Source organism: Mustelus asterias, chromosome 3 (assembly GCF_964213995.1).
Source record: "Mustelus asterias chromosome 3, sMusAst1.hap1.1, whole genome shotgun sequence".
Lineage (NCBI taxonomy): Eukaryota > Metazoa > Chordata > Chondrichthyes > Carcharhiniformes > Triakidae > Mustelus > Mustelus asterias.
In genome coordinates, this window is record NC_135803.1 from 70719312 (window position 1) to 70746177 (window position 26866).

At 44.8% G+C, this 26866-nt stretch overlaps 1 protein-coding gene across 1 annotated transcript in view; it reads left to right on the forward strand.

Moving 5' to 3' along the window:
* Positions 1-26866, forward strand: part of inpp5d (inositol polyphosphate-5-phosphatase D) — a 184255-nt gene that overhangs the window by 87389 nt on the left and 70000 nt on the right. The window contains exons 9-18 of the mRNA XM_078209150.1: positions 997-1071; positions 1305-1428; positions 5933-6039; positions 8744-8846; positions 13979-14175; positions 15416-15533; positions 18784-18880; positions 20782-20920; positions 21580-21688; positions 26236-26324. Coding sequence (XP_078065276.1) covers positions 997-1071; positions 1305-1428; positions 5933-6039; positions 8744-8846; positions 13979-14175; positions 15416-15533; positions 18784-18880; positions 20782-20920; positions 21580-21688; positions 26236-26324 — 1158 coding nt within the window. The remainder of the gene's footprint in view (positions 1-996; positions 1072-1304; positions 1429-5932; positions 6040-8743; positions 8847-13978; positions 14176-15415; positions 15534-18783; positions 18881-20781; positions 20921-21579; positions 21689-26235; positions 26325-26866) is intronic.

The window sequence follows — 26866 nt, forward strand, 5'->3', positions numbered from 1 at the left end:
GACAAAGGCAACAGCTGGAGATGTTACAAGGTTTTATTTCTGGATTTCTAACATCGATTTCAAGTTCTCAAACCACCATAGTGGAATTTGAATCTGTATTCTCTGGATTATTAGTCCAGATGTCTGCTTTACTAGGTCGGCAGGACAATCACTACACTACATACCCGATTAGTTATCAGAAGCTCCACAACAAGTAGGCCTGAATTTTTCTGACATTGAGCGTGCGGTTGGCCCAGAAATGGATGCAATACGCATTCCTGGCCGTGGTTGGCCCCAGAGAGCATTTTCACGCTGGATGTCCAGTTAATGGCCATCCGGCATGAAATGCGCTCTGTGAAAGGTTGAGCGCTGTGGGGGAGGGCAGGAGTAGAGCGGGCTCCAAGAACAGGGAGAGTGCGGGCTGGTGTTTCTAATGTGCTCCCTCAGGGGGGATATCCTCTGCGGAGCTGTCTCAGGGAGCTGCTGACCCGTGACAAATATATATTGATGTTAAAGTTATGGCACAAGAGTCCAGGTAGTACAATCATATACAGACCTCAGTCCCTAGACACCTTTCTTCAATTTATGCCAGCCCTGACACCTCATCCCGCCCTGGATCCATGTTGCAGCCTGGCCAGTCAGCTTGCCCACCAATCCTAAAAGCAGACGGGCCATGTAAAATTACGTTCAATTGGCCTTCAATGGGCTAAATTGCCAACTTGATTGTCAGTAGTTACGACTCTCGCTAGACAGCTTCTCACACAATTTCATGCACTTCATGGTCGGGCATGTGCCTGCCCGAGCAACGGAAAATTCTGGCCATAATATTTAGGCTTACAATGAAGAATAAGCACTTGGATCAGTTAGCAGAGGGCGGACATTTGTTATGGAACATGAACCCAACAAAAGCAAGGAGTCCCTCAGGAGAGGAGAGAAAACTGGCAAGATTAGAAATGGGCGGGAGCACTCTGATGGATTAATGCCTGTTCCATTCTTTCCCTAATTTATGTTGCGCAGGTGAGAGATTACGAGCCTGAGTCACCAGATGCAGATGTTCAAGACCGACATTTGGAAATTGCTCCTGTTTTTGAGGTAGGCATGTTTTGTTTACGAGTGTTTGCCAGTAACACCACAAGGTCAGGAGTTGTTGCATCAAAATGGAAAATTTGTGCAGAGCTTATCCTCATGGCCTCCCCAAAGTTGTCTTTCGAAGTGACCGTCATCAACTCCCTCCCTCTTTAAAAATATCCCCGCCCTCACCAAAGGGACGGTAAGGGATAGCTAAAGAGTTCAGATTTAATCATGCGGATTCCCCTATTTTTCAGGTGAAATTGGAGAGTTTTGGAATTTTCATGAAAATTCATTTGAAGGTGGACATAGAGAATGGGAAATTAATTGTCAAGAAGTCAAAGGATGGGCCAGAAGAAAAGTTTTACAATCACAACAGAAGTAAGTTTTCTGATCAGTGATCTTTCACACCTCCATCCACTCTTTGCATTCCTTTTCAACCTGGGCTGCATTAGCACCTATGCTTCTTTTTACCTTCTCTGAAGATGTCTCTCAAGCACACACACGCAGTGCAGCTGTCATCCACTGCGCTCAGGAATATAAACAGCCCCACTTACCTTGCTGCAGTGCCAATTTTGCTCTTACTTTTTCACATGGCCTCCTGATCATGCATTAAGCCAGCACAATCAGGTGGAGATGCATGCAGGGAGAGATGGTGGTGTGTTGGTAATTCCACTAAACTAGTAAGCCAGAGGCCCAGGCTAATACTCTGGTGGACATGGGGGTTCAAATCCCACCATGGCAGCTGATGGAATTTAGATTCAATTAATGAAATCTGGAATTGAAATGGTGACCATGAAACTATTATTGTTTAAAGCCCACCTGGTTCACAGATGTCCTCGGGAAATTTGCCATCCTTACTGGTCTGGCCTACATGAGACTCCAGACTCACAGCAATGTGGTTGGCTCTTAACTGCCAGTTAAGCCACTCGGTTCAAGGAAATTAGGGATGGGCAATAAATACTGGCCTTGTCAGCAATGCCCACATCTTATGAAAGAATGAAGAGAAACAAAATCCATCAGCATGCTTTCATCACGACAGGACCATCAGCTCCCTCTCGCCTTCTCCATCCTGCGACATCCCTATGTTTCCTCAGCATACTCTTATGGTTCCTGGGGTCTTCAGTTTGTTTGCTGTGACATACAGTTACTAACATCTGTTGGCTGACCCTGGGAATCTCCTTGTTACCTCTAGGTTTTGTTGGGTCTCTGTACCGTTATTGATTCTTTGGTGCCCTGGTGAGGAAGAAAGATTTGCACATGTCTCAAAGCACTTTACAGCCAATTAAGTACTTTTGAAGTGTTGTCACTGTTATAATGTAAGAAATATGGCCACCAATGTAAGGACAGCATGGTCCCAGAAACAGCAGTGTGATAATGACTAGCTAAACTGTTTTAATGATGTTGGTTGAGGGATAAATATTGGTCAGGCCACCAAGGAGAATTCCCTTGCTCTTTAATAATAATTAAATTATTAAAGCATGCACTGTTGATCAGGGACAGTGTCACGGCTGTAGAAAAGATGGACGCCACAGAGGGATTGTCTACGGAATCTCTGTGGGTGGAGGTTCGCAACAGGAAGGGGTCAATAACTTTACTGGGTGTTTTCTATAGGCCGCCCAATAGTAGCAGGGATGTGGAGGAGCAGATTGGGAAGCAGATCCTGGAGAGATGTGATGGGAGATTTTAATTTCCCAAATATCGATTGGAATATCCCTCGGGTAAAGGGTTTAGATGGGGAGGAGTTTGTTTGGTGTGTTCAGGAGGGGTTCCTGACACAGTATGTGGATAAGCCTATAAGAGGAGAGGCTGTACTTGATTTGGTATTAGGGAATGAACCTGGGCAGGTGTCAGATCTCTCAGTAGGAGAGCATTTTGGGGATAGTGATCATAACTCTATCTCCTTTACATTAGCACTGGAGAGAGATAGGATCAGTCAAGCTAGGAAAGTGTTTATTTGGAGTAAGGGCAATTATGAGGCTTTTAGGCAGGAAATTAGAGGCATAAATTGGAAGGAGGTTTTCTCAGGGAAGTGTACAGAAGAAATGTGGCAAATTTTCAAGGAAAATCTGTTTTGAACTCTGCACAGCAACGTTCCAATGAGACAGGGGAGTTATGGTAGGTTACAGGAACCATGGTGCACAAAAGCTGTAATGAATTTAGTCAAGAAGAAAAGAAAAGCCTACAAAAGGTTCAGGGAGCTAGGTAATGTTAGAAATCTAGAAGAGTATACGACTAGTAGGAAGGAACTTAAGAGGGAAATTAGAAGAGCAAGAAGGGGTCATGAGAAGGCCTTGGCAGACAGGATAAACGAAAACCCCAAGGCATTCTACAAGTATGTTAAGAGCAAGAGGATAAGATGTGCAGGAGTAGGACCTATCAAATGTGACGGTGGTAAAATCTGTATAGAACCAGTAGAAATAGCAGAGGTACTCAATGAATACTTTACTTCAGTATTCACAGTGGAAAAGGATCTTGGTAGTTGCAGTGCAGACTTGCAGTGGACTGAGAAGATTGAGCATGTGGACATTAGGAAAGAAGACGTGTTGGAGCTTTTGAAAAGCATCAAGTTAGATAAATCGCCGGGACTGGATGGGATGTACCCCAGGTTACTGTGGGAGGCGAGGGAAGAGATTGCTGAGCCTTTGGCGATGATCTTTGCGTCATCAATGGAGACGGGAGAGGTTCCGGAGGATTGGAGGATTGCGGATGTGGTTCTGTTATTCAAGAAAGGGAGAAGAGATAGCCCGGGAAATTATAGACCAGTGAGTCTAACCTCAGTGGTTGGTAAGTTGATGGAGAAGATCCTGAGAGGCAGGATTTATGAGCATCTGGAGAGGAATAGTATGATCAGAAATAGCCAGCACGGCTTTGTCCAAGGCAGATCATGCCTTACGAGCCTAAATGAATTTTTTGAAGATGTAACTAGACACATAGATGAGGGAAGAGCGATAGATGTAGTTTATATGGATTTCAGCAAGGCGTTTGATAAGGTGCCCTATGCAAGGCTTATTGAGAAAGTGAAGGGGCATGGGATGCAAGGGGACATTGCCTCGTGGATTCAGAACTGGCTTGCCCACAGAAGGCAAAGAGTGGTTGCAGATGGGTCTTTTTCAGCATGGAGGTCGGTCACCAGTGGAGTGCCCCAGGGATCTGTTCTGGGACCCTTGCTCTTTGTGATTTTTATAAATGACCTGAATGAGGAAGTGGAAGGATGGGTTGGCAAGTTTGCTGATGACACAAAGGTTGGTGGTATTGTGGATAGTGTAGAGGGATGTCAGCAGTTGCAACGAGACATAGAAAAGATGCAAGACTGGTGGAGAAGTGGCAGATGGACTTCAACCCAGATAAGTGTGTGGTGGTTCATTTTGGCAGGTCGAATAGGATGAAAGAATATAATATTAAGGGTAAGACGCTTGGCAGTGTGGAAGATCAGAAGGATCTTGGGGTCCGGGTTCATAGGACGCTCAAAGCAGCGTCGCAGGTGGAGGCTGTGGTTAAGAAGGCATATGGAATACTGGCCTTCATCAATAGAGGAATTGAGTTTAGAAATCGGGAGATAATGCTGCAGCTGTATAGGACCGTGGTCAGACCCCACCTGGAGTACTGTGCCCAGTCCTGGTCATCTCATTACAGAAAGGATGTGGAAGCCATGGAAAGGGTGCAGAGGAGATTTACAAGGATGTTGCCTGGATTAGGTGGTATGCCTTATGAGGATAGGTTGAGAGAGCTAGGTCTTTTCTCCTTGGAGAAGCAAAGGATGAGAGGTGACCTGATAGAGGTGTATAAGATGTTGATAGAGTGGATTCTCAAAGGTTTTTACCCAGGGCTGAAATGGTTACCACAAGAGGTCACAGGTTTAGGGTGCTGGGGAGTCGGTACAGAGGAGATGTTAGGGGTAAGTTTTTCACTCAGAGGGTGGAATCGGCTGCCAGTAGTGGTGGTGGAGGCGGATTCGATCGGGTCTTTTAAGAGACTTTTGAATAAGTTCATGGAAGTTAGTAAGATAGAGGGTTATAGGTAAGCCTAGTAGGTAGAGACATGTTCGGCGCAACTTGTGGGCCGAAGGGCCTGTTTGTGCTGTAGCTTTTCTATGCTCTATGTTCTAATTAAAATAATCTCTACAATCAACCTAAAAAGGCAGGTGGAGCCTTGGTTTAACATCTCATACAAAATCCAGCATTTCTGGCAGTGCAGTGCTCCTGCAGTACTGCACTGGAATCTCGACATAGATTGTGTGCTCAAGTCTCTAGTGTGGGACGTGAACCCACAACCTTCTAATTCAAAGGCATGAGCCACACTGACCAGACCAGTACATTTATACAGTTATAATTGCCTGGTTTGCCCAATCGTTTCTGTATGATTCCTGCACTGGATTTATTGGTTACTCAGTAGAGTACCTGTATCAAATGTTCAGTAAAGCTCATGGGATGTCCAATTTGGCTATTGATTCAATGGCCTCCTAAGATGCTGAGGGAAGAAATCAAATGCCTCTCCGAACTGTATGGTTAAGATTGTCTTCTGGTTATGCTGAGTATCTGTGTGGTTACTGATGTTCCTGAGCTGATTTGCGGATGCGCACCTAATGACCCTTGGCTGTCCTTTGGCTCTCTGTATTGTCACTGGTTCCTCCTGGCTGTTCCAAGAGTATCTATCTGGTTACTGCTGTTGTCCTGAGTTTGTGTTTTGACAACAGTCTGAAAGTAGGAAGTTTGTGCCGAGAAGATGAGGTGCCAGGTTCTGGGAAATGTACCCAAATGGAATTTGAGCCTATCCGGGTTATCTCCCGGCAGTTGCTGGTACAAGAAATGCAAACACTTAAAGAGACTCAGGAAGGAAGTAACGCGGAACTCCCCTGCCTTCTCTCACCATATTACTTTCTCAGTTTTACAGTTAATCAAATCGCAGAAGTTTCAGAACAAGTTGGTGGTCATAATTGACTCTGAGGTGAAGAAAACACAACGGAAGGAGTATGTCTTTACTGATTCTAAGGTTTGTAGTGAGCATCTCGCTATCCAAGTGAAAAGTCAATGATCCAGTCACTTAATTCATTTCTCTTCCTAATTTTTTTTCCTGTGTTCATTGAGGTAAAGGGTTTTTCTCTTCCCACACCTACTCTATCCCAACTTTTCAATGAGACTCACCTCCTGCTCCCTTGACTTTATTCCCACTGAACTGCTGACCATTTAACTCCCCTTTCTGAATTATAAATGGCTTTCAATTCGCAGATATCATCCCCTTGCTTTCAAAATCTTTGTCGTCACCTGTTCAAAAGTTCTACCCGTCATCTCTTTTTCCTTGCAAACCACTGTCCCGTTTTCAATCTGACTTACTTTTCCAAAGCCCTTCAACATGCTGTCACTTTTGAAATCTATGGCCACAGGAACGTAAGACTTAGGAGAAGTAGGCCCTTCAGACCTGCCCCACCATTCAATAAGATAAAGGTCGTGGTCTCAACCCCACTTTGCAATGGTCCAGTCTCTACTGCATTTAGGGAAGACAATTCCACAGACCAAAGACCCTTTCAGAGAAAAGAAATTCTTCTAATCTCCATCTTAAACGGTAGACCTCTAATTCTTAAACTGTGTCTCCCTGGCTTTACTCTCTCTCTCTCACAAGTGGAAACATCCTCCTGGTATCTATCCCACCAAATCCCCTTAGGATTGTATATGTTCCAATAAGATTATCTCTCATTCTTCTAAACTTCAATGGGTAAAGGCCCAATGACAACTTTCTCACCTCTCCATATTTGAAACTCTCTCATCGACCTTCCAACACTGACACTCAACTTGACCCAATCAAAGTCAAAGGTGACATCCCACGTGACTGTGTCAGTAAGAAATGATCCCACCTCATCCTTAGTGCCCTCTGCTGCAACGTCTGGTGAATTTGCGTACACCATCGTCCCAACACCTCTTCCCTATTGTCCAGCTCAGTGAGATACCATTTGGTGGGTGCCACTCTTACTTATACCATTGTAGTCAGAGCATCTCCAGCAGCAGATCTCTCCCTGCCCCTATATTGTAAGCTTTGCTTCCATGCAGTCAGACTGTTTCTCTGACAAGTCCTGCTTGAATTATTTCTTCCAATTAAACAGAGGGAAGAGCAAAACCAATGTCTTCGACTTAATTGCCACAAATTCCTTACCCTAACCAATCCCCTCCCTGGTCATTGTCTCAAACTGAACCCTTGACGTCCTATTTAACCCCAAGGTGAACTGCTGACACCAAATCCTCTTTAATACTAAGGTCGCCCACTTCCACCCCGTAGCATCATGCACCACCACTCCTCCCTCATCCCTCCCTCATTTGTCACCTCCAAATACGATTATTCCACTTTAGTCATTGGCTGGCTTCCCTCACCTCTCCCTTAATAATAGCTCATTCAACCCCTTACTGCCCATTTCCTGCACTGGACTGTTCGCTTATGACTGTTCTGTTCACTGATCGATAATAGCACCTGGTCCTCCAATGCCTCTAATTTTTAAAAAATCTCTTTCTTCGATTTAAAGCCAGTTGAGGCCTTGGCCCTCCCTATCTCTGTCACCAACCACAGCCCTATAAACCCTTCAGAGCCCTGTGTGTCCTACGATTGTGTTTTCACCCATAACTCTTGCATTCAACCCCACATTGGCAGCCATTCCTTTAACCATCCAGACCCAATATTCTGGGATAATTTTCTTGAATCCTTCCATGTCTCTGCCTTTCTCTCAAAGACTCTCCTGAAACCCACTCTCTAATTCCTCCTTCCTTGGCTTGTTTGTCTGATTACACCTCTGTAAACTGCCTTGGGCATGTTTTGTTCTTTTTGAAGGACACACATTGAGCAGGACATCCAGGTGGGTTATATACAGAAGAAAGCTCCCTCTAAAACAGTATCACTGCCTCTCACTCTTTGGGTCAGAGGGCTTATGTTATAAAGAGGCCAGGAGGTTGGTCTGACCTTAGAATTCAGGGCTGTAGACGAAGGCCCAAGGATTGCTGGATCTTGGGGCTTGGGACTCATCTCATTATGACAGTAAGACGTAGATATCAATTCAGTGTCCCAAAGTGGTTTGCCCCTTGGGACGCAGGAAAATTTGGTTGGCTGCAACATGGAGGGGCCCCGAGCTAAGTCCTGGAGATGAGAAGGAAGGTGAACAGGAAGAGAAGAACAAGACTGATGAGGGGCAGCGTGTGGGGGGAGAACAAGAGAGGGGCAAATGAAAGGGGGGGGAACATATGAATTCAGGAAAGCAAATGGAAATGTGGTGAATGGGAGGGGGAGAAATAGGAATGCAGACAGGAAGAAGGTGTATAATATGGGGGGACGTAATGGTAAATGGGAGGGGGTGAACAGGAGATTAATGGGAGGGAATATGGTCAGAGAAGGGCAGACGAAAAGGAGTGAGGTGAATGGAGGAAACTGGATGGGGCGAATGGGGGATGGGTGATCAAGATGGGCAAGGTGAAGGAGGGGAATGGGAGAGGGTATGAATCAGGAAGAGGACAGGAATGGGGGAGAGGTTGAGAACGTTGGCGGGTAAGAGATTCTAAGTGCAGACCGGGATACGGCTGTGTAGCCAAATGTAAAGAAACATTACTCACCTTTCCTTCAGTGGTCTCCAGTGGTCGCTTCAACATGCTGTAGATGTAGATCAGTGAAAAACTGAGCAGAGCAGATGCTTTTGTACTGACCTACATCTCCCTGTTACCAGAAGCGGGAAGCATTCTGCCAACTCATGCAGCTGATGAAGAATAAACATTCGGATTTTACTGAACCAGACATGATCAACATCTTCATTGGAACCTGGAACATGGGTAAGGGGCACTGGAGGCTGGCTGTATTGGAGAGCTGCACAAGTTATTCAATTTACAATGTATCTGTGCTGAAAATAGAACAGTTAGACTTCTATAACAACCTATCTTTGCTTATTTGGTATGACATATTCTCCGCTATATTTTCTCTGATGTTACACACTTCCAGCTCTCAGCTATCAGGAAAGCATCCTCCCAGATCTCTCTTACCCTGGGGAACCCATTCCAAGCACTCTGTTATCTGCCTAACTGGTTTGGAGTTTGAGAGACATATTAAGGGTGGAATTCTCCTACCTTACCTGTGGCTGAGATTCTCCGGTCCCGCTGCATTGAGTGGACTTTTGACTGAGCGCCAAATTCTCCGTTCTCACTGGCAGCGGTGGTGCGGCGAACGAGATTGGAAAATCCCAGCCAAAATTTTTACGTATGTTTGCCATTTTAACAAAATCCTCAGTCTGCTTTATTAAAACAGGCAATCCCTCTGAACTATTTGATAGTCAGGTCAGGATATTCACCACCAGATGGGAGTGAGAAGAGAGGTGGGCCAGCTAGCGTGTAAATGTGCATCACTGTCTGATATGCCGGTTTGCCAGCACCAACCTGCTCCTGCATCATTTTCCTGAAGGCAGGATGGGGGTTGGCAGGGCCACCCACCTGCAAGCAGTTGAAGATCAATTAAGAGATTTTAATGTCCTATTAAGGCCTATTTTCTGACAGGGATTTTCCAGTTAGCCTGTGTGCCCCCACCACCTTTCTTTAGCATTGGGACCAGGTCCCTGCCAGGACTGCTGGATAAAATAGGACCCTAAGGCCTTGGATCCCTGGAGCAGGTAAGTGGGTAACAAAGTAACAAACCAAACTGACCCTTTAAATATGGCAGACGGGCTGCTGATTTTGTCACTTGCTCACCCTCCCCATTTTAGTTCCCCTCTGCCCCACAGACAGTACACCCACCGGGGGCAAGTCAAATTCAGCCCAAACACTGCTGCAAAGAATGCCAAGCAGATTGGAGCAGTACAGGATGGTGGCTCGCCACCACCCTCACCAGACTTGGGATGGGCATTAAATATCATTCAGCCAGCAATGCCCACATCCTGACAGTGAATGCAGTAATAAAGGTTTTTGACCACTGGGGTCTGCTAGAAATTGCCTGGACATCAGGTAGGAAAAGGCTCAATAGGGATTTACAGGGCAGTAAACGTAGGCAGTAAGAATTTACTGACAGAAGTGGACTGAGACACCAAGCCCCAGAAAACTATTTAGGAATAAAACCCCTCAAAATGTCAATTCTTTTTCTTACTCTCGTTGATCTATGCTGACTCCCAATTCAACAAAGCCTCAATTTGAAGATTCACGTCCTCATGTTCCCTAACTCTCACTCTTGATAATCTCCTTCAGACTGACAACTCTTTGAGAACTCTACCTCTTGTGCATCAGTGCCATTGGCCTTCAAATGCCGAGGCCCTAAACTCTGGAATTCCCTCCCTGGACCTCTCTACCTCTTTCTCTTTTTAAAACCCATCTCTTTGACCAACCATAGAGCCATAGAACCATAGAACATTACAGCACAGAAACAGGCCTTTTGGCCCTTCCTGGCTGTGCCAAACCATTTTTCTGCCTAGTCCCACTGACCTGCACCTGGACCATATCCCTCCACACCCCTCTCATCCATGTACCTGTCCAAATTTTTCTTAAATGTTAAAAGTGAGCCTGCATTCACCACTTCATCTGGTAGCTCATTCCACACTCCCACCACTCTCTGTGGGAAGAAGCCCCCCCTAATATTCCCTTTAAACTTTTCCCCCTTCACCCTTAACCCATGTCCTCTAGTTTTTTTCTCCCCGAGCCTCAGTGGAAAAAGCCTGCTTGCATTCACTCTATCTATACCCATTATAATTTTATACACCTCTATCAAATCTCCCCTCATTCTTCTATGCTCCAGGGAATAAAGTCCTAACCTATTTAACCTTTCTCTGTAACTCAGTTTCTCAAGTCCCGGCAACATCCGTGTAAACCTTCTCTGCACTCTTTCAACCTTATTAATATCCTTCCTGTAATTAGGTGACCAAAACTGCACACAATACTCTAAATTCGGCCTCACCAATGTCTTATATAACCTCACCATAACATTCCAACTCTTATACTCAATACTTTGATTTATAAAGGCCAATGTACCAAAAGCACTCTTTACGACCCTATCTACATGTGATGCCACTTTTAGAGAATTATGTATCTGTATTCCCAGATCCCTCTGTTCTACTGCACTCTTCAGTGTCCTACCATTTACCTTGTATGTTCTACCTTGGTTTGTCCTTCCAAAGTGCAATATCTCACATTTGTCTGCATTAAACTCCATCTGCCATTTTTCAGCCCATTTTTCTAGCTGGTCCAAATCCCTCTGCAAGCTTTGAAAACCTTCCTCACTGTCCACTACACCTCCAATCTTTGTATCATCAGCAAATTTGCTGATCCAATTTACCACATTATCATCCAGATCATTGATATAGATGACAAACAACAATGGACCCAGCACTGATCCCTGTGGCACACCACTAGTCACAGGCCTCCACTCAGAGAAGCAATCCTCCACTACCACTCTCTGGCTTCTTCCATTGAGCCAATGTCTAATCCAATTTACTACCTCTCCATGTATACCTAGCGACTGAACCTTCCTAACTAACCTCCCATGCGGGACCGTGTCAAAGGCCTTACTGAAGTCCATGTAGACAACATCCACTGCCTTCCCTTCATCCACTTTCCTGGTAACCTCCTCGAAAAACTCTAATAGATTGGTTAAACATGATCTACCACACACAAAGCCATGTTGACTCTCCCTAATAAGTCCCTGTCCAACCAAATATTTGTAGATCCTATCTCTTAGTTCTTCCAATAATTTACCTACTACTGATGTCAAACTTACCGGCCTATAATTTCCCGCATTACTTTTTGAGCCTTTTTTAAACAACAGAACAACATGAGCTATCCTCCAATCATCCGGCACCTCACCCGTGGATACCGACATTTTAAATATATCTGCCAGGGCCCCTGCAATTTCAACACTAGTCTCCTTCAAGGTCCGAGGGAATACCCTGTCCGGTCCTGGGGATTTATCTACTCTGATTTGCCTCAAGACAGCAAGCACCTCCTCCCCTTTAATCTGTATAGGTTCCATGACCTCCCTACTTGTTTGCCTTATTTCCATAGACTCCATGCCAGTTTCCTTAGTAAATACGGATGCAAAAAACCCATTTAATATCTCCCCCATTTCTTTTGGTTCCATACATAGCCGACCACTCTGATCTTCAAGAGGACCAATTTTATCCCTTACTATCCTTTTGCTCTTAATATACCTGTAGAAGCTCTTAGGATTATCCTTCACCTTGTCTGCCAAAGCAACCTCATGTCTTCTTTTAGCCCTCCTGATTTCTTTCTTAAGTAGTTTCTTGCACTTTTTATACTCCTCAAGCATCTTATTTGCTCCCTGTTTCCTATACATGTCATACATCTCTCTCTTCTTCTTTATCAGAGTTCCAATATCCCTCGAGAACCAAGGTTCCTTATTCTTATTCACTTTGCCTTTAATCCTGACAGGAGCATAGAAACTCTGCTCTCTCAAAATTTCTCCTTTGAAGGCCTCCCACTTACCAATCACATCCTTGCCAGAGAATAGCCTGTCCCAATCCACGCTTTTTAGATCCTTTCTCATTTCTTCAAATTTGGCCTTTTTCCAGTTTAGAACCTCAACCCGAGGACCAGATCTATCTTTATCCATGATCAAGTTGAAACTAATGGCGTTATGATCACTGGAACCAAAGTGTTCCCCTACACACACTTCCGTCACTTGTCCTAACTCGTTTCCTAATAGGAGATCTAATATTGCATCCTCTCTAGTTGGTACCTCTATATATTGATTTAGAAAATTTTCCTGAACACATTTTACAAACTCTAACCCATCTAGACCTTTAACAGCATGGGAGTCCCAATGTATATGTGGAAAATTAAAATCCCCTACTATCACAAGTTTATGTTTCCTGTAGTTGTCTGCTATCTCTCTGCAGATTTGCTCCTCCAATTCTCGCTGACTATTGGGTGGTCTATAATACACCCCCATTAATGTGGTCATACCTTTCCTGTTTCTCAGCTCCACCCATATGGCCTCAGTAGACAAGCCCTCTAATCTGTCCTGCCTGAGCACTGCTGTAACATTTTCCCTGACTAGCAATGCCACCCCCCCCACCCTTCATCCCTCTGCCTCTATCACGTCTGAAACATCGGAACCCTGGAACATTGGGCTGCCAGTCCTGCCCTTCCTGTAGCCAAGTTTCACTAATGGCTATAATGTCATAATTCCATGTGTCAACCCACGCCCTCAACTCGTCTGCCTTCCCCACAATACTCCTGGCATTGAAATAGACACACCTCAGAAGATTATTACCACCACACACAACCCTTCTATTTGTGATTTTGCATGAATTATGAACATCATTTATTTTCACCCCCGCTCCACTATCTGCTCTGGCACTCTGGTTCCCATCCCCCTTCAAATCTAGTTTAAACCCTCCCCAATAACAGTAGCAAACCTCCCTGCAAGTATATTGGTCCCCTTGTAGTTCAGGTGTAACCTGTCTCTCTTGTACAGGTCCCATCTGCCCCAGAAGAGGTCCCAATGATCTAGGAATCTGAAACCCTGCCCCCTACACCAGTTCCTCAGCCACGTGTTCATCCGTCCGAGCATCCTACTCTTACCGTCACTGGCACGTGGCACAGGTAGCAATCCTGAGATTACTACCCTCGGGGTCCTGCTTTTTAACTTCCTACCAAGCTCTCTATACTCACTCTTCAGGACCTCCTCACTCTTCCTTCCTACGTCATTGGTACCGATGTGTACCATGACATCTGGCTGATCACCCTCCCACTTTAGAATACTGTGCACGCGATCAGAGACATCCCTGACCCTGGCACCCGGGAGGCAACAAACCATCCGGGAGTCTCTTTTGGTGACCTTTTGGTCACCTGTCCTTATATCTGCCTACATGACTTGGGGTAAAATGTTGTCTGACATTGCTCCTGTGAAGGGCCTTGGGACATTTTGCGATGATATATAAAAGCAAGTTGCTGTTGTTGTTGTTGTTTAGGCAATGCCTCATCTCCAGCGGATATACAGTCATGGTTCCTATGCCGAGGCCAAGGGAAGACCCGGGATGATACAGCCGCTGACATTCCACATGATATTTATATTATTGGAACTCAGGAAGATACACAGGGAGAGAGGGAATGGGTGGAGCTGATAAAATCCACACTAAAGGACATCACCTATATAAAGTTTAAACACGTAAGTACATTAAAGTTTATTGAAGCTCCATCCTCCATAGGGTGAGGGACAAGGAAGTGGGAGCGTCTTTTGGGTCAATGGAATTTCCAAAATAGCACCTATGATGATGGAAGTTCAGAATCAAGGCGAACCATAGTTGCTGGGTTGGTAACCCTGTACATGAATCTGACAGGGTTACAGTGCTATGGAATATTGGGATGCTTGACCAGCTTACTCATTAAATGTGGGGAGGGAAGGCGGAAGTGTGGAGGTGAATAGATCTGTCACTGAGGATCAGCTTCCTGCCAATTAGCTCCACACAACCACAAAAACCAGCATGTTAATGGAATGCAGGCATTTGAAACCAACTATCAGAAACAAGTACTAACTTACTGTGCCAACTGAGAGAATGTATCTGTGCACCCAGCACTGTTACTGTTTGTCGCATAAAGTAACAAAGTGCAAGAAAATTATCAAAATGGAATATATTTTGGGTGATGCAGTGAATCTCAAAAGCAATGCCTGTCACCGCATCACACTAGGACCTGGATCACCTCATCATTCACTGATAGATCTTTTCTGGCACTATCACTGTGAACCAATGGGGAGCAAGGAGGAGCTGTATCACTATTGGAAAAAAGAAACGATCGAAAAATCCTCAGTATAATTCCAAAACTCATTCTACCGGATCACTTAGGAACAGTTTAAAGCTTTAAAGTTTAGTTTTTAATGTCACAAGTAGGCTTACATTAACACTGCAATGAGGTTATTGTGAAAATCCCCTAGTCACCACATTCCGGCGCCTGTCCGGTACACTGAGGGAGAATTTAGCATGGCCAATGCACCTAACCAGCACATCTTTCGGACTGTGGGAGGAAACCAGAGCACCCAGAGGAAACACATGCAGACATGGGGAGAACGTGCAAACTCCACACAGACACTGATCCAAGCCAGGAATTGAACCTGGGTCCCTGGTGCTGTGAGGCAGCAGTGCTAACTACTGTGCCACAATTTGTTTATCCTTGGATGTCATAAACGTTCAGGCTGCATGGTGACATGAAAGAAAAAGAAAATAAGGAGCAGAAAATGGAGGAAACCTCCACCAGCTCCTCCTCCTCTATAACCCCTCCTCCACCAACTTCTCCTCCTCTATCAGTTCATCCTCCTCTGCAGCACCTCCATTAACACATACAAAAAGATCATACATCTCAAGGAAACCACTTCTTATTTCTGATGTTTTAAATGTTGTTTTGCTTCAAAGATCGCAACGCAGACCCTGTGGAATATCCGGATAGTTATCCTGGCAAAACCGGAACATGTAAATCGGATCAGTCACATTTCCACAAGCAGTGTCAAAACTGGGATCGCCAATGCTCTTGGTATTAACATTTTCTGCATTGCAAATTTGGGGAAATGTGTGGGAAGGTGCCGTGTTAGTGGCTGTATTTACTGATGGTGATTTCCAAGCCGAGTGCATCTACAGATTATCGAACTGACATGGGTCAGGCACTGTCCTTTCACACTCTGGGACTGGGTGGGACAATGGATCAGACACTGTCCTTTCACACTCTGGGACTGGATCAGACACTGTCCTTTCACACTCTGGGACTGGGTGGGACAGTGGGTCAGACACTGTCCTTTCACACTCTGGGACAGGTGGGACTGTGGATCAGACAGACACTGTTCTTTCACACTGTGGGACTGGGTGGGACAGTGGGTCAGACACTGTTCTTTCACACTGTGGGACTGGGTGGGACAGTGGGTCAGACACTGTCCTTTCACACTGGGACTGGGTGGGACAGTGGGTCAGACACTGTTCTTTCACACTGTGGGACTGGGTGGGACAGTGGGTCAGACACTGTCCTTTCACACTCTGGGACTGGGTGGGACAGTGGGTCAGACACTGTCCTTTCACACTCTGGGACTGGGTGAGACAGTGGATCAGACACTGTCCTTTCACACTCTGGGACTGGGTGAGACAGTGGGTCAGACACTGTCCTTTCACACTCTGGGACTGGGTGAGACAATGGATCAGACACTGTCCTTTCACACTCTGGGACTGGGTGGGACAGTGGGTCAGACACTGTCCTTTCACACTCTGGGACTGGGTGGGACAGTGGGTCAGACACTGTCCTTTCACACTCTGGGACTGGGTGAGACAATGGATCAGACACTGTCCTTTCACACTCTGGGATTGGGTGGGACAATGGGTCAGACACTGTCCTTTCACACTCTGGGACTGGGTGAGACAATGGATCAGACACTGTCCTTTCACACTCTGGGACTGGGTGGGACAGTGGGTCGGACACTGTCCTTTCACACTCTGGGACTGGGTGGGACAGTGGGTCAGACACTGTCCTTTCACACTCTGGGACTGGGTGGGGCAGTGGGTCGGACACTGTCCTTTCACACTCTGGGATTGGGTGGGACATTGGGTCAGACACTATCCTTTCACACTCTGGGACTGGGTGGGACAGTGGGTCAGACACTATCCTTTCACACTCTGGGACTGGGTGGGACAATGGGTCAGACACTGTGCTTTCACACTCTGGGACTGAATGGTGAGGTTGCCTTATTACACAGTCTGATACTGCAGTGTCCTTTCACCTCTATGACATAGGTTCAAATCCAAACTAATGAGAAAGAATAAATGTCTCCCTTCTTCCTGACCATAAGAATCGTATTCATATTGACTGGACTAACTGCTGGTTGTTGGATGTGGAATATTCTGATGATTAGTATGGGATGGTTTATTGTTTGGGGTGGTGTGCAGAGATGGTTAATTGTTAGCTGTGGTGTGTTTGGATGACTTTAAAGATAGGATGTATGCGCATTTAGAAAGGAATAAACTCATTAACGATAGTCAACATGGTTTTGTGAGAGGGAGGTCATGCCTCACTAACCTGGTGGTGTTTTTTGAAGAAGTGACCAAAATGGTTGACGAAGGAAGGGCCGTGGATGTTGTCTATGTGGACTTTAGTAAAGCGTTTGACAAAGTCCCTCATGGTAGGCTAGTGAAAAAGGTTGGATCCCATGGGATAAAGGGGGAGGTGGCTAGATGGGTGGAGAACTGGCTTGGTCATAGAAGACAGAGGGTGGTAGTGGAAGGGTCTTTTTCCGGCTGGAGGCCTGTGACTAGTGGTGTTCCGCAGGGCTCTGTATTGGGACCTCTGCTGTTTGTGATTTACATAAATGATCTGGAAGAAGGAGTAACTGGGGTGATCAGTAAGTTTGCGGACGACACAAAACTGGCAGGACTTGCAGACAGTGAGGAACATAGTCAGAGGCTACAGAAGGATATAGATAGGCTGGAAATTTGGGCAAGGAAATGGCAGATGGAGTTCAATCCTGATAAATGCGAAGTGATGCATTTTGGTGGGAATAATGTAGGGAGGAGCTACACGATAAATGGAAGAACCATAAAGGGTGTAGAGACGCAGAGGGACCTGGGTGTGCAAGTCCACAGATCTTTGAAGGTGACGTCACAGGTGGAGAAGGTGGTGAAGAAGGCATATGGCATGCTTGCCTTTATAGGACGGGGCATAGAGTATAAAAGTTGGGGTCTGATGTTGCAGATGTATAGAACGTTGGTTCGGCCACATTTGGAATACTGCGTCCAGTTCTGGTCGCCACACTACCAGAAGGACGTGGAGGCTTTGGAGAGAGTACAGAGGAGGTTTACCAGGATGTTGCCTGGTATGGAGGGGCTTGGTTATGAGGAGAGATTGGGGAAACTGGGTTTGTTCTCCTTGGAAAGACGGAGGATGAGGGGAGACTTAATAGAGGTGTATAAAATTATGAAAGGCATAGATAGGGTGAACGGTGGGAAGCTTTTCCCCGGGTCGGTGGTGACATTCACGAGGGGTCATAGGTTCAAGGTGAAGGGGGGGAGGTTTAACACAGATATCAGAAGGACATATTTTACACAGAGGGTCGTGGGGGCCTGGAATGTGTTGCCGGGCAAGGTGGTGGAGGCGGACACACTGGGAACGTTTAAGACTTATCTAGACAGCTATATGAACGGAGTGGGAATGGAGGGATACAAAAGAGTGGTCTAGTTTGGACCAGGGAGCGGCGCGGGCTAATTGTTCCTTGTTTCTCGTTTTAAGGCTTAATTCTATGATGTTCGTGGAAGTGGAAATTACTAGGGTTGGGAAGCATTTTCCGATCAGGACCATTGTGATCTCCTGGACTCGTTTCGATCGCCTCAGGGGGTCGGAGAGGAATTTCCCAGATTTTTTTTTCCCCATATTGGCCCTGGGGTTTTCACTCTGGGTTTTTGCCTCTCCCTGGAGATCACATGGTCTGGAATGGGGGGGTGGGGGTGAGTTAATAGGTTGTAATGAACAAAGCATCGTAGCTGTGAGGGACAGCTCGGTGGATAGGATATTGGTATGTAGATAGGCTGGAAAATTGGGCGGGGATCCTGGATTCAGGATTCATTCCTGGACCGGGGAGCGGCGCGGGCTTGGAGGGCCGAAGGGCCTGTTCCTGTGCTGTATTGTTCTTTGTTCTTTGTTCTTTGACTGGAAGTTGAACATGAGGTATTAAATAATTCAAAGTTTGAATAAGGTTTTAGTTTTTCATTTGATGCAGTAATCTGTATGATAATTGTATTTTATTTTTCAGGTAATAAAGGTGCAGTGGGAGTTTCCTTCATGTTTAATGGTACACCCTTTGGATTTGTCAACAGTCACCTGACCTCAGGAAGTGAGAAGAAGCTAAGGTAAGGGGGAAGAGGAACTGATGGAGTTTTTACCCCGGGAGGGTTTGAAATAATGGTTGAGGTGTTCGAAAGGTGATAATTGTCCTGGAGAGGCATTTTGGACTCAAAATGTTTACTTTCCACAGATGCTGTCAGGCCTGCTGAGTTTTTCCAGCACTTATAGTTTTCATTTCAGATTTCCAGCATCTGTAATATTTTGCTTCTATTTTGGTAATGTATCACTTGGATTTTAACTCATATTTCCTCCAGGAAGACTTGGGGTTTAAGACTTGAGTTGAAACTCCTCCCCCTCATGCATTCAGAAACTCAATATAAATTGGTCACGTTTGTAGTTGATAGCAAACTATGAGGGTGATTGAACCTGAGGCGATGCTTGATGAAGAAAGACATGCACAGGATCTTCCAGTCCTGCCTGCTGGTGGGATTTACCAGTACTGCTGAAGTCGGTGGAGTTTTGATGCCTTGGGAAAATACTTTCAGAGCACAATTAGAGATTTTGGGAATTCTATTTGGCTCAGCAAATAATCCTGAGAGTTGGGATTTAATTTCATTGTCAAACTCTTGGCAACTGATTTTTTATTTAGCCATGGCTCTACGATAATGCTCTTGCCTCTGAATTCAAAAGTCGTGAGTTTTAAGTCCCACTGCAGAGACCTGAGAACAAAATGTAGTACTGAGGGAGTGCTGCAGTGCTGGAGATGCTGTTTTTTCAGTGGCACTTTAAGCCAATGCACCATCCGCTCTCAGGTATATGTAAAAGATCCCATGGTCCTATTAAAAGAATAGGGGAACTCTCCTGGTATTCTGGCCAATGTTATCCTTCAACCAGCATGACTGAAGAAACAGATGATCTCATTGCTGCTTGTGGAAGCTTGCTGTGCCCAAATTCAATGTCATTTTCCCTACATTACAACAGTGACTACTCTTCAAAAGTACTTAATTTGCTGTTGAGCACTATGGGATATCCTCAGAATCATCACAGAACCCCTACAGTGAAGAATGAGGCCAGTCAGCCCATCACATCTGCACAAATCTCCAATAGAGTGTTCTACCCAGACCCTATCCCCGCAACCTCATGCATTTATACCACTAATCCCCCCAACCTACACATCCTTGGGCACCAAGCGATAATTTAGCATGATTAATCAACCTAACCTGCACATCTTTGGAGTGTGGGAGAAAATCGGAGCACCTGGAGGAAACCCACGCATAAACACGGGGAGAACCTGCAAACTCCACACAGACAGTCACCCAAAGCCGGAATCAAACCTGGGTTGTCAAAGATGTTGTATAAATGCCAGTCTTTCTTTTATGGAAGCTGACTGAGCTATTACCATGCAATCAGTGCCTGCCCAAGATATCCCAGTACATCTGGCTTCTGGGTCAGCGTTTCTGTCACTGGGGTTCAGTCACAAAATTGGCCGTGCTGCACTTCAATCTGCTCACTGCTAGTTCAGTGGTAAATACACCACCTGGAACTACATGGAGCAGCAAGGTCCCAGTCTCGGCCTCTTGACCATGCTGACTCAAGTGACTTAATTTGCTCAGGGTGTCTGGATTCCTACAGAACGGAAGGTGAAGGAGATGAGAAAAACATTTTTATGCAGCAGGTTTTTATGACCTGGAATGCAAATCCTGTGAGGGTGGTGGAAGCAGGCTGAATAATTACTCTTCAGAGCAAAATGGGATAAATACTTGAAAAACAGTAGGGCTATGTGCGCAGAGCAGGGGAGTAGGATTAATTGGCTAGTCCTCACAAAGAGCTGATATGGGTATGATAGGCTGAATGTCCTCCTCCTGTGCTGCTCGATTCTATGAACCCCAGAGCAAAGGTGTCGGAAAAGGAAAACACCAAGGAATCTCTTTCTATTCTAATCTGTTCTATTTTTCTCCTTTGATAGACGGAACCAGAATTACGTCAATATCTTGCGCTTTCTGAACCTCGGTGATAAGAAGTTAGGTCCATTTGACATCACTAATCGATTCACACACCTCTTCTGGCTTGGAGATTTGAACTACAGAGTGGAGCTTCCAACACAGGTCAGGACAGAGACTGTGTTATTCTTTATTGCCATTAAAGAGACAGTTGCACAAATCCCATTTTAGTCTATCTTTTCTAAAAGAAGTCATTTAGCCCAGTGTAATGCCTCATGGGAAGTGCAGAGAGCTGGGTTGGTGCCTCTAGTCCAGTGTTTTTCCACCGATGTTCCCCAGAACGTAAGGTTTCCTGCGCATCCCAAATGTGCTCCACGTAATGTTCAGGTCATTTGAAAATGGTACCAAATTTTTCAACTGTAAATTTAATGAAAAATAATCATCATTCATTCATTTGTGTTTTACTTTGCTGTGATTTTTGTTTTATGACATGTTTTATATATATATATCAGTATGTTGTGAGGGGAAGAGGGAGAAAGAGTTGGAGTCCCACAGAATTTCACACGATATTATCGGGTTCCTTAACCAAAAAAAGGTTGAAAATCATTTAAGCAACTTAATGATCATTTTGAGTTCATTGTGAACAATCAACTGGACCAACAATCCAAAACATTTAATTATTTCACATGGATTTTATGGGGCTATTTTTAAAAATAGAAATTTAAATCCCCTTTTCCGAAAATATATTTAAATTATTCTTCACTGCGGTAGGGCTTTCCAGTGCAAGATGACATTGTGATCCAACATTTCTTGATTTTGAGTAGGAGGCTGAGAATATTGTGGAGAAAATCAAGCAGCAACAGTACCAGGAATTACTGGCCAAGGACCAGCTGATCTTGGAGAAGAATGACAAGAAGATTTTCCTTCAATTCCGTAAGAATGTGTAACAATAATCCAAGGGATGAGAAGCTGAGTGAAGGGCCTGAACCTGGGCCTGGGGGTGCATGGACCTCAATGGACTTGGACCTGGGCCTCAGCCTAAGCCTCAAGGAAAGACATAATGAGCATTCTAAGCCTGTGATGCTCTGTTAAATCAAACTTTGTCCTCATACTTATACAAAGGCTGTGAATGAATTCCTCATGAGATTCCTTCTAATTGGATATCGTTCTCCTTGTGTCAATGTAGAAGACAATTTTTAGTAGTTTACTTATTACATGTTAGGCAGATTAACATCAGTGTGAAATTTAGGATCAAGAAATAAGTGGTGATGCATTTTGTGGGGAAGAATTAGACATCATGTACAGTAAATGGTGGAACTATGATAAATGAGAGAAGTAGAAAGAATTAAGGATTAAAATATGCAAATTTGTTAAAGTGGGGCAGCAAGTTGATAAAGGTGTTTGAAAAAAGGTGGCGGGGGGGGGGAACGACGACTCTGGAACTTAGAAATTTGAGCGCACCCATATGTAGACAGGGAGCATGACAATCCCCACAATAGAATGACCAGGGGTGCAGGTAATATTGGGCCTTAGCTACATTACCACCAATTGTGGAAGCTGCAGGCACCTACTGGGGGCCTCGAGCAGCTCGCCAGGGAAGATGATTGTACTGGTGCAACACCAGCAATGGCCCTCAAGTAAGCCCTTAACAAGAATCAAAGAGCTGGGGTGGACTGGGTGTTTCCAGGACAGAAGGTGACAGTGCTCAGAGAGTATGTTGGTAGCAGTGATCAGGATTCAAAAAAGTGGGTCATGGTTAGCAATGACTGATGAGAATAGAGGTCTGGATTAGAGCTAGAGCATTGAGGATTGATCCCAGTGATCTAGTAGGTGGACGCAAGGTTGTGATAGGGTGAGGAGAGGTTCTTGACAGTAGTTTGTAGTTTAATGTGAAGCCAGAGCACGCCTCCATCCAGTTCTATGTTCAGCATGATAACTTTTTAAAACTCACCTTGTTAATGTAGTCCTTCGAGGCCCCATTGAACACTGATTACCTGTTGGGCCACAGGTAAACCAGCATTAGTTATTTTCAGGCATGAGGCAGACATTAAGCCCCTTATTTGAATATGCAAAGGGCCTAATGCCTCATTTAGACATGGACCCTGAATTTAGTGTAACACAGAGGTACAAATTACTAGTTAGGCCAGAGTTAGAAATATCGTGTACAGTTAGACACTGTTTTCAGAAGAATTTTAAGGCCGGCAAAAGGTTACAGAAGAAATTCTCTCCGAATAAGATAATCTGAATGTTGGAAGGTTTTAGTAATGAGAAAAAGACAAGTCAATCTGCAGCTCTTTTCATGAGGGCGAAGAAAGTTAGAAGAAAATCTGAGAGCTCAGAACTGAGAGATTAAATAAAGAAATATGATTTCCACTTATTATGCAGTCACTAGTGAAAGGACATGAATTTAAGATAATCATCAAAAGAACAAAGGGAGAGGTTGGGAGAATTTCTTATATGTGGGGTTGTAAAGCCATCGGATGCTCCATTAGAAACTGGTTGAAGCAAGATCTATAGTAACTTTTAAAAATGAAATGAACAAATATTCAAAAAAAAACATGATATGGGGGAAAAGAGCAGGATATTTGGACTAGATGGATAATATTTTTCAGAGAACCCAGTGCAGGTGTGAAGGGCCAAATGGCCAATTTTTCTGGTTTAAAGTTCTGTGATTCAGACACTCAAATTATCCAGGAATGAATCTACTCCAACATCAGGCATAGATTTATTACAGGAATGTTTATCTGAAGTATGGGGTGAGATGGAGGAAGCTTAGGTGTCAATGGAGGATCCACTGGAAATGAAGATAAAGGCCTGGATTTTCACTGTGGATGCGGGTATGCCAGGCCAGCAGATTTCACCTCACCCGCCTTGGGGGAAGAAAGTGCCCCAAGTGGTGCTAACTTCATTTTGGGGGTGAGGTGTGGGATGGAGAACTGAAGTGGATACAGGGGCTGCCGAGTGCCGAGGTGGATAGGTTAAAAGGCTTGTTTCGGTTGCCTGGGAACATTTCTAGGCCTTCACGTTCTTTCACCACCACCACCACCCCCTGCCCAACTCTTTATGTGCATACATGCCAATTCATGCCAACCCACCCACCCCCATAGCCGCATGCCAATTTAGTGCCAACATATGGGCCCTACCCCACCACCCTTTGCCCTTGTTCACCTTCCATAGCAGCTCACTCAATATCCATCATGGACAGACTTCAGGAACCATGCCAAGATGAAATAAAATAAAATTTTAAGCTCCATCACAGACTATATATTTTTATTTATACAAAAATATAAAACATAATTTATGAAAGTCCATTCAACATTTGACTCCTTTCAAGCACTTAATTCCTTTTAAAAAACAAACATTTGTACTCATAACCCCACAATAAAGGCAGCCATTCATTTAATGTCTTCATTGAGCTGTCAATAAAACTGTTCTTGCAGCTCTCCACTGTGATAATGATAGGTTGTGGAAAGCAGTCAAGCATTAATAATGTAATAATAATAGCACTTCGAGTTAGATCAATAAACAGCTATTAAAACTGTTGGAACAGAACCCTTTAATCTCTCAGACACAGTAAGGCAGTTTTTCTTTCAATTTTTAAAGGAAAAGCTGGCCATTTAGATAACTTGATAGCTTGACAGTTCTACACATCCTATCTGCCCTTCACAAACATTCACAACTTCTCTAAAGATTCATAACTCCCACATCGCGGGATGAGGCCTTTGCTCCAGTGACAATGGGATTTTGTTTGGACTCAGGACTGAGTGTAAATGGCCCTGCTGAGTTTGGGTTGCCCACATGTAGGAATGACATCCTGGGCCTGTTGCCACCCTGGCAAAATTGGTTTCTGCTACATATGGGAGCGGGACTTCCGGATTTGGGACCCGTCTTCTGTTTTGGATATGCTATTCACAAGTCCAAGTATCATTTTTAGTTCGGAAATGGTCTGGGGCACAGAAGAGAGCTAAATGCTTTAAATATTTAAATAATATTTTAATATTTAAATATCTTAGTTTCCTCCTACAATCCAAAGATATGTGGTTAGGTGGATTAGCCATAGTAAATATGTGGGGTTACAGGTATAGGGCCGAGGGAAGGGCCTGGATGGGAAGCTCTTTCAGAGTGTTAGTGCAGACTCAGTGGGCCAAATGGCCTCTTTCTGCACTGTAGTGATTCTATGGTTCTGTGACTACCTGGTGTGGTGCAATACCATGTAGTCTAGAATGTCTACATTTTGAATAATGGTCTTTGAAGATCTGAGAGGAGCAGCATTAGAGATCAGCATCAGCCTTCCCAATTTAGACAGCAGAAAATCAACTGAAGCAGCATTAAAGTTACATAATGCAATTAACATCATAAAATATTCTGCTGCTTGACACGAGCATAAACAAACAAACTGATACCAGGCCAAGGTAGAAAATGTTAGGGCAAAACCTGCGTCAAAGCTCCAGGTTTCAACGGGTATTTTAAAGGAGGGGAGAGAGATGGATAAGCAGAGAAGTAATTGGTGGAAGGTGAGTCCCTGGACCTGAACACTGTCCAATAAAGCGTACAAGTAGGATGCTTCCTGCCTAGGCATCCAAAGAGTCGATGGGGTAATGCATCCCTTCAGATCACAGCAACCCCCAGCCATTTAGCACTCCAGAGAGTTGGAGATGGGACTTTGACATCTCATTCGGGTAAAAGTCTCGCCCCAGAGAGCTGACTCCAATCTGATTGGCCAGCAGCTCTTTAGCCCCAGCAATGTCAATAATCATAGATTCTAAGTCTTGGAGTCCAAAAACAGGCAAGTGAGGAGAGTTACACAGTGAGGAGGATAGTGAGGGCCCAGAGTGGGTTGGGAGAGAGGAGTGGGGGTCTTGATGGAGAAGCCAGGGGAGGAAGGAGCACTGTGAGGGTCTAACTTTGGAGCAGGCACCTGATGTGGAAAGGGGGCACTTGAGGAGGGTGGCAGGAAGGCATCTGGGAATTTTGGGGGTCACCGTGACTGGTGGGAGAAGGGCTGCTAATATGTTAAAACTGACAGGACAGCACTGGCCTTGGCTCCATCAGCTTTTGCAGCAGAAATCAGTGCTGAGATTCAGTATTGAGCTTTACTTCTTACTATCTTACAGTGAGGAATGAAAGCAGTGTCTGTTGAGGTGGAATGTGTAGAGGAGGTGACTCACAGTTTTGAATCTGGCACAATGTTTGGCAGAACATAGTTACAGGGTGAACACTTCACACCTCTGGGTGTGTTGGAGCTCTGCCTTGTGTTCGCTTTGAGTACCCTCCTTTTGACAGCCTGCCTGAGCTCTGATCACTTTGCCAAGGGGTGCAAGAAACCCTGATCTGACTCACTGAGCTCATGAGCTGGCAGTGACCAGAGGCCAAGCTTGAGATATGAGATAACTAGGCACATTGGACCATTCTGTATCATGTCAGGGTGTTGGACCAGGATGGCAAAAAGCGGGAAATAATTTTATCATTTCCTACTGCAGAGGAAGAAGAGATCACCTTCCCTCCAACTTACCGTTATGACCGTGATAGTAGAGACATGTACAACTACATCAAGCAGAAAGCCACTGGAGTGAGTATCAACAATCATTCCTCCCAGTTCAATTTTTTTCACGTAAATTTTGTATCTGCCAAGATGCATTGTGTCATACCAGTACACCATGATTATTTAAATTGATACAGATCATTATTTTGATGCAAGGTAAAGCTCCTTCTACATTGTCCCAAAACATGGTTCAGACCTATTTGCAGAATGGTACCCGCACTGGACCAATGTGAAGATTTCTGTTTCTCACACCTACCCTCTGTTAGTTACTCACCTCCCAAATCAATGACCTCCATTATCTAGAAAGATAAGGAGCTTGGGAAAATCATACACTTCAAATTCTATATTTTTCCTCTCATTCCGTGATGTCCTTTACACTGGGCAGCAACAGACCACTCAGGACCCCCAATTCTAACTGGAAAAAAGACATGTCTTTGGATCTTAGTATAAGATCACCCCTTGTCTGTTCTCTATTATTTTTCTATTCTACCTCCTTCTCAACCTCCTGGGTCCTCTACTCAATGATTGCAAAGTGTTGCTCAGGTCTAGCCTTCTCTGAGTCACCCTCT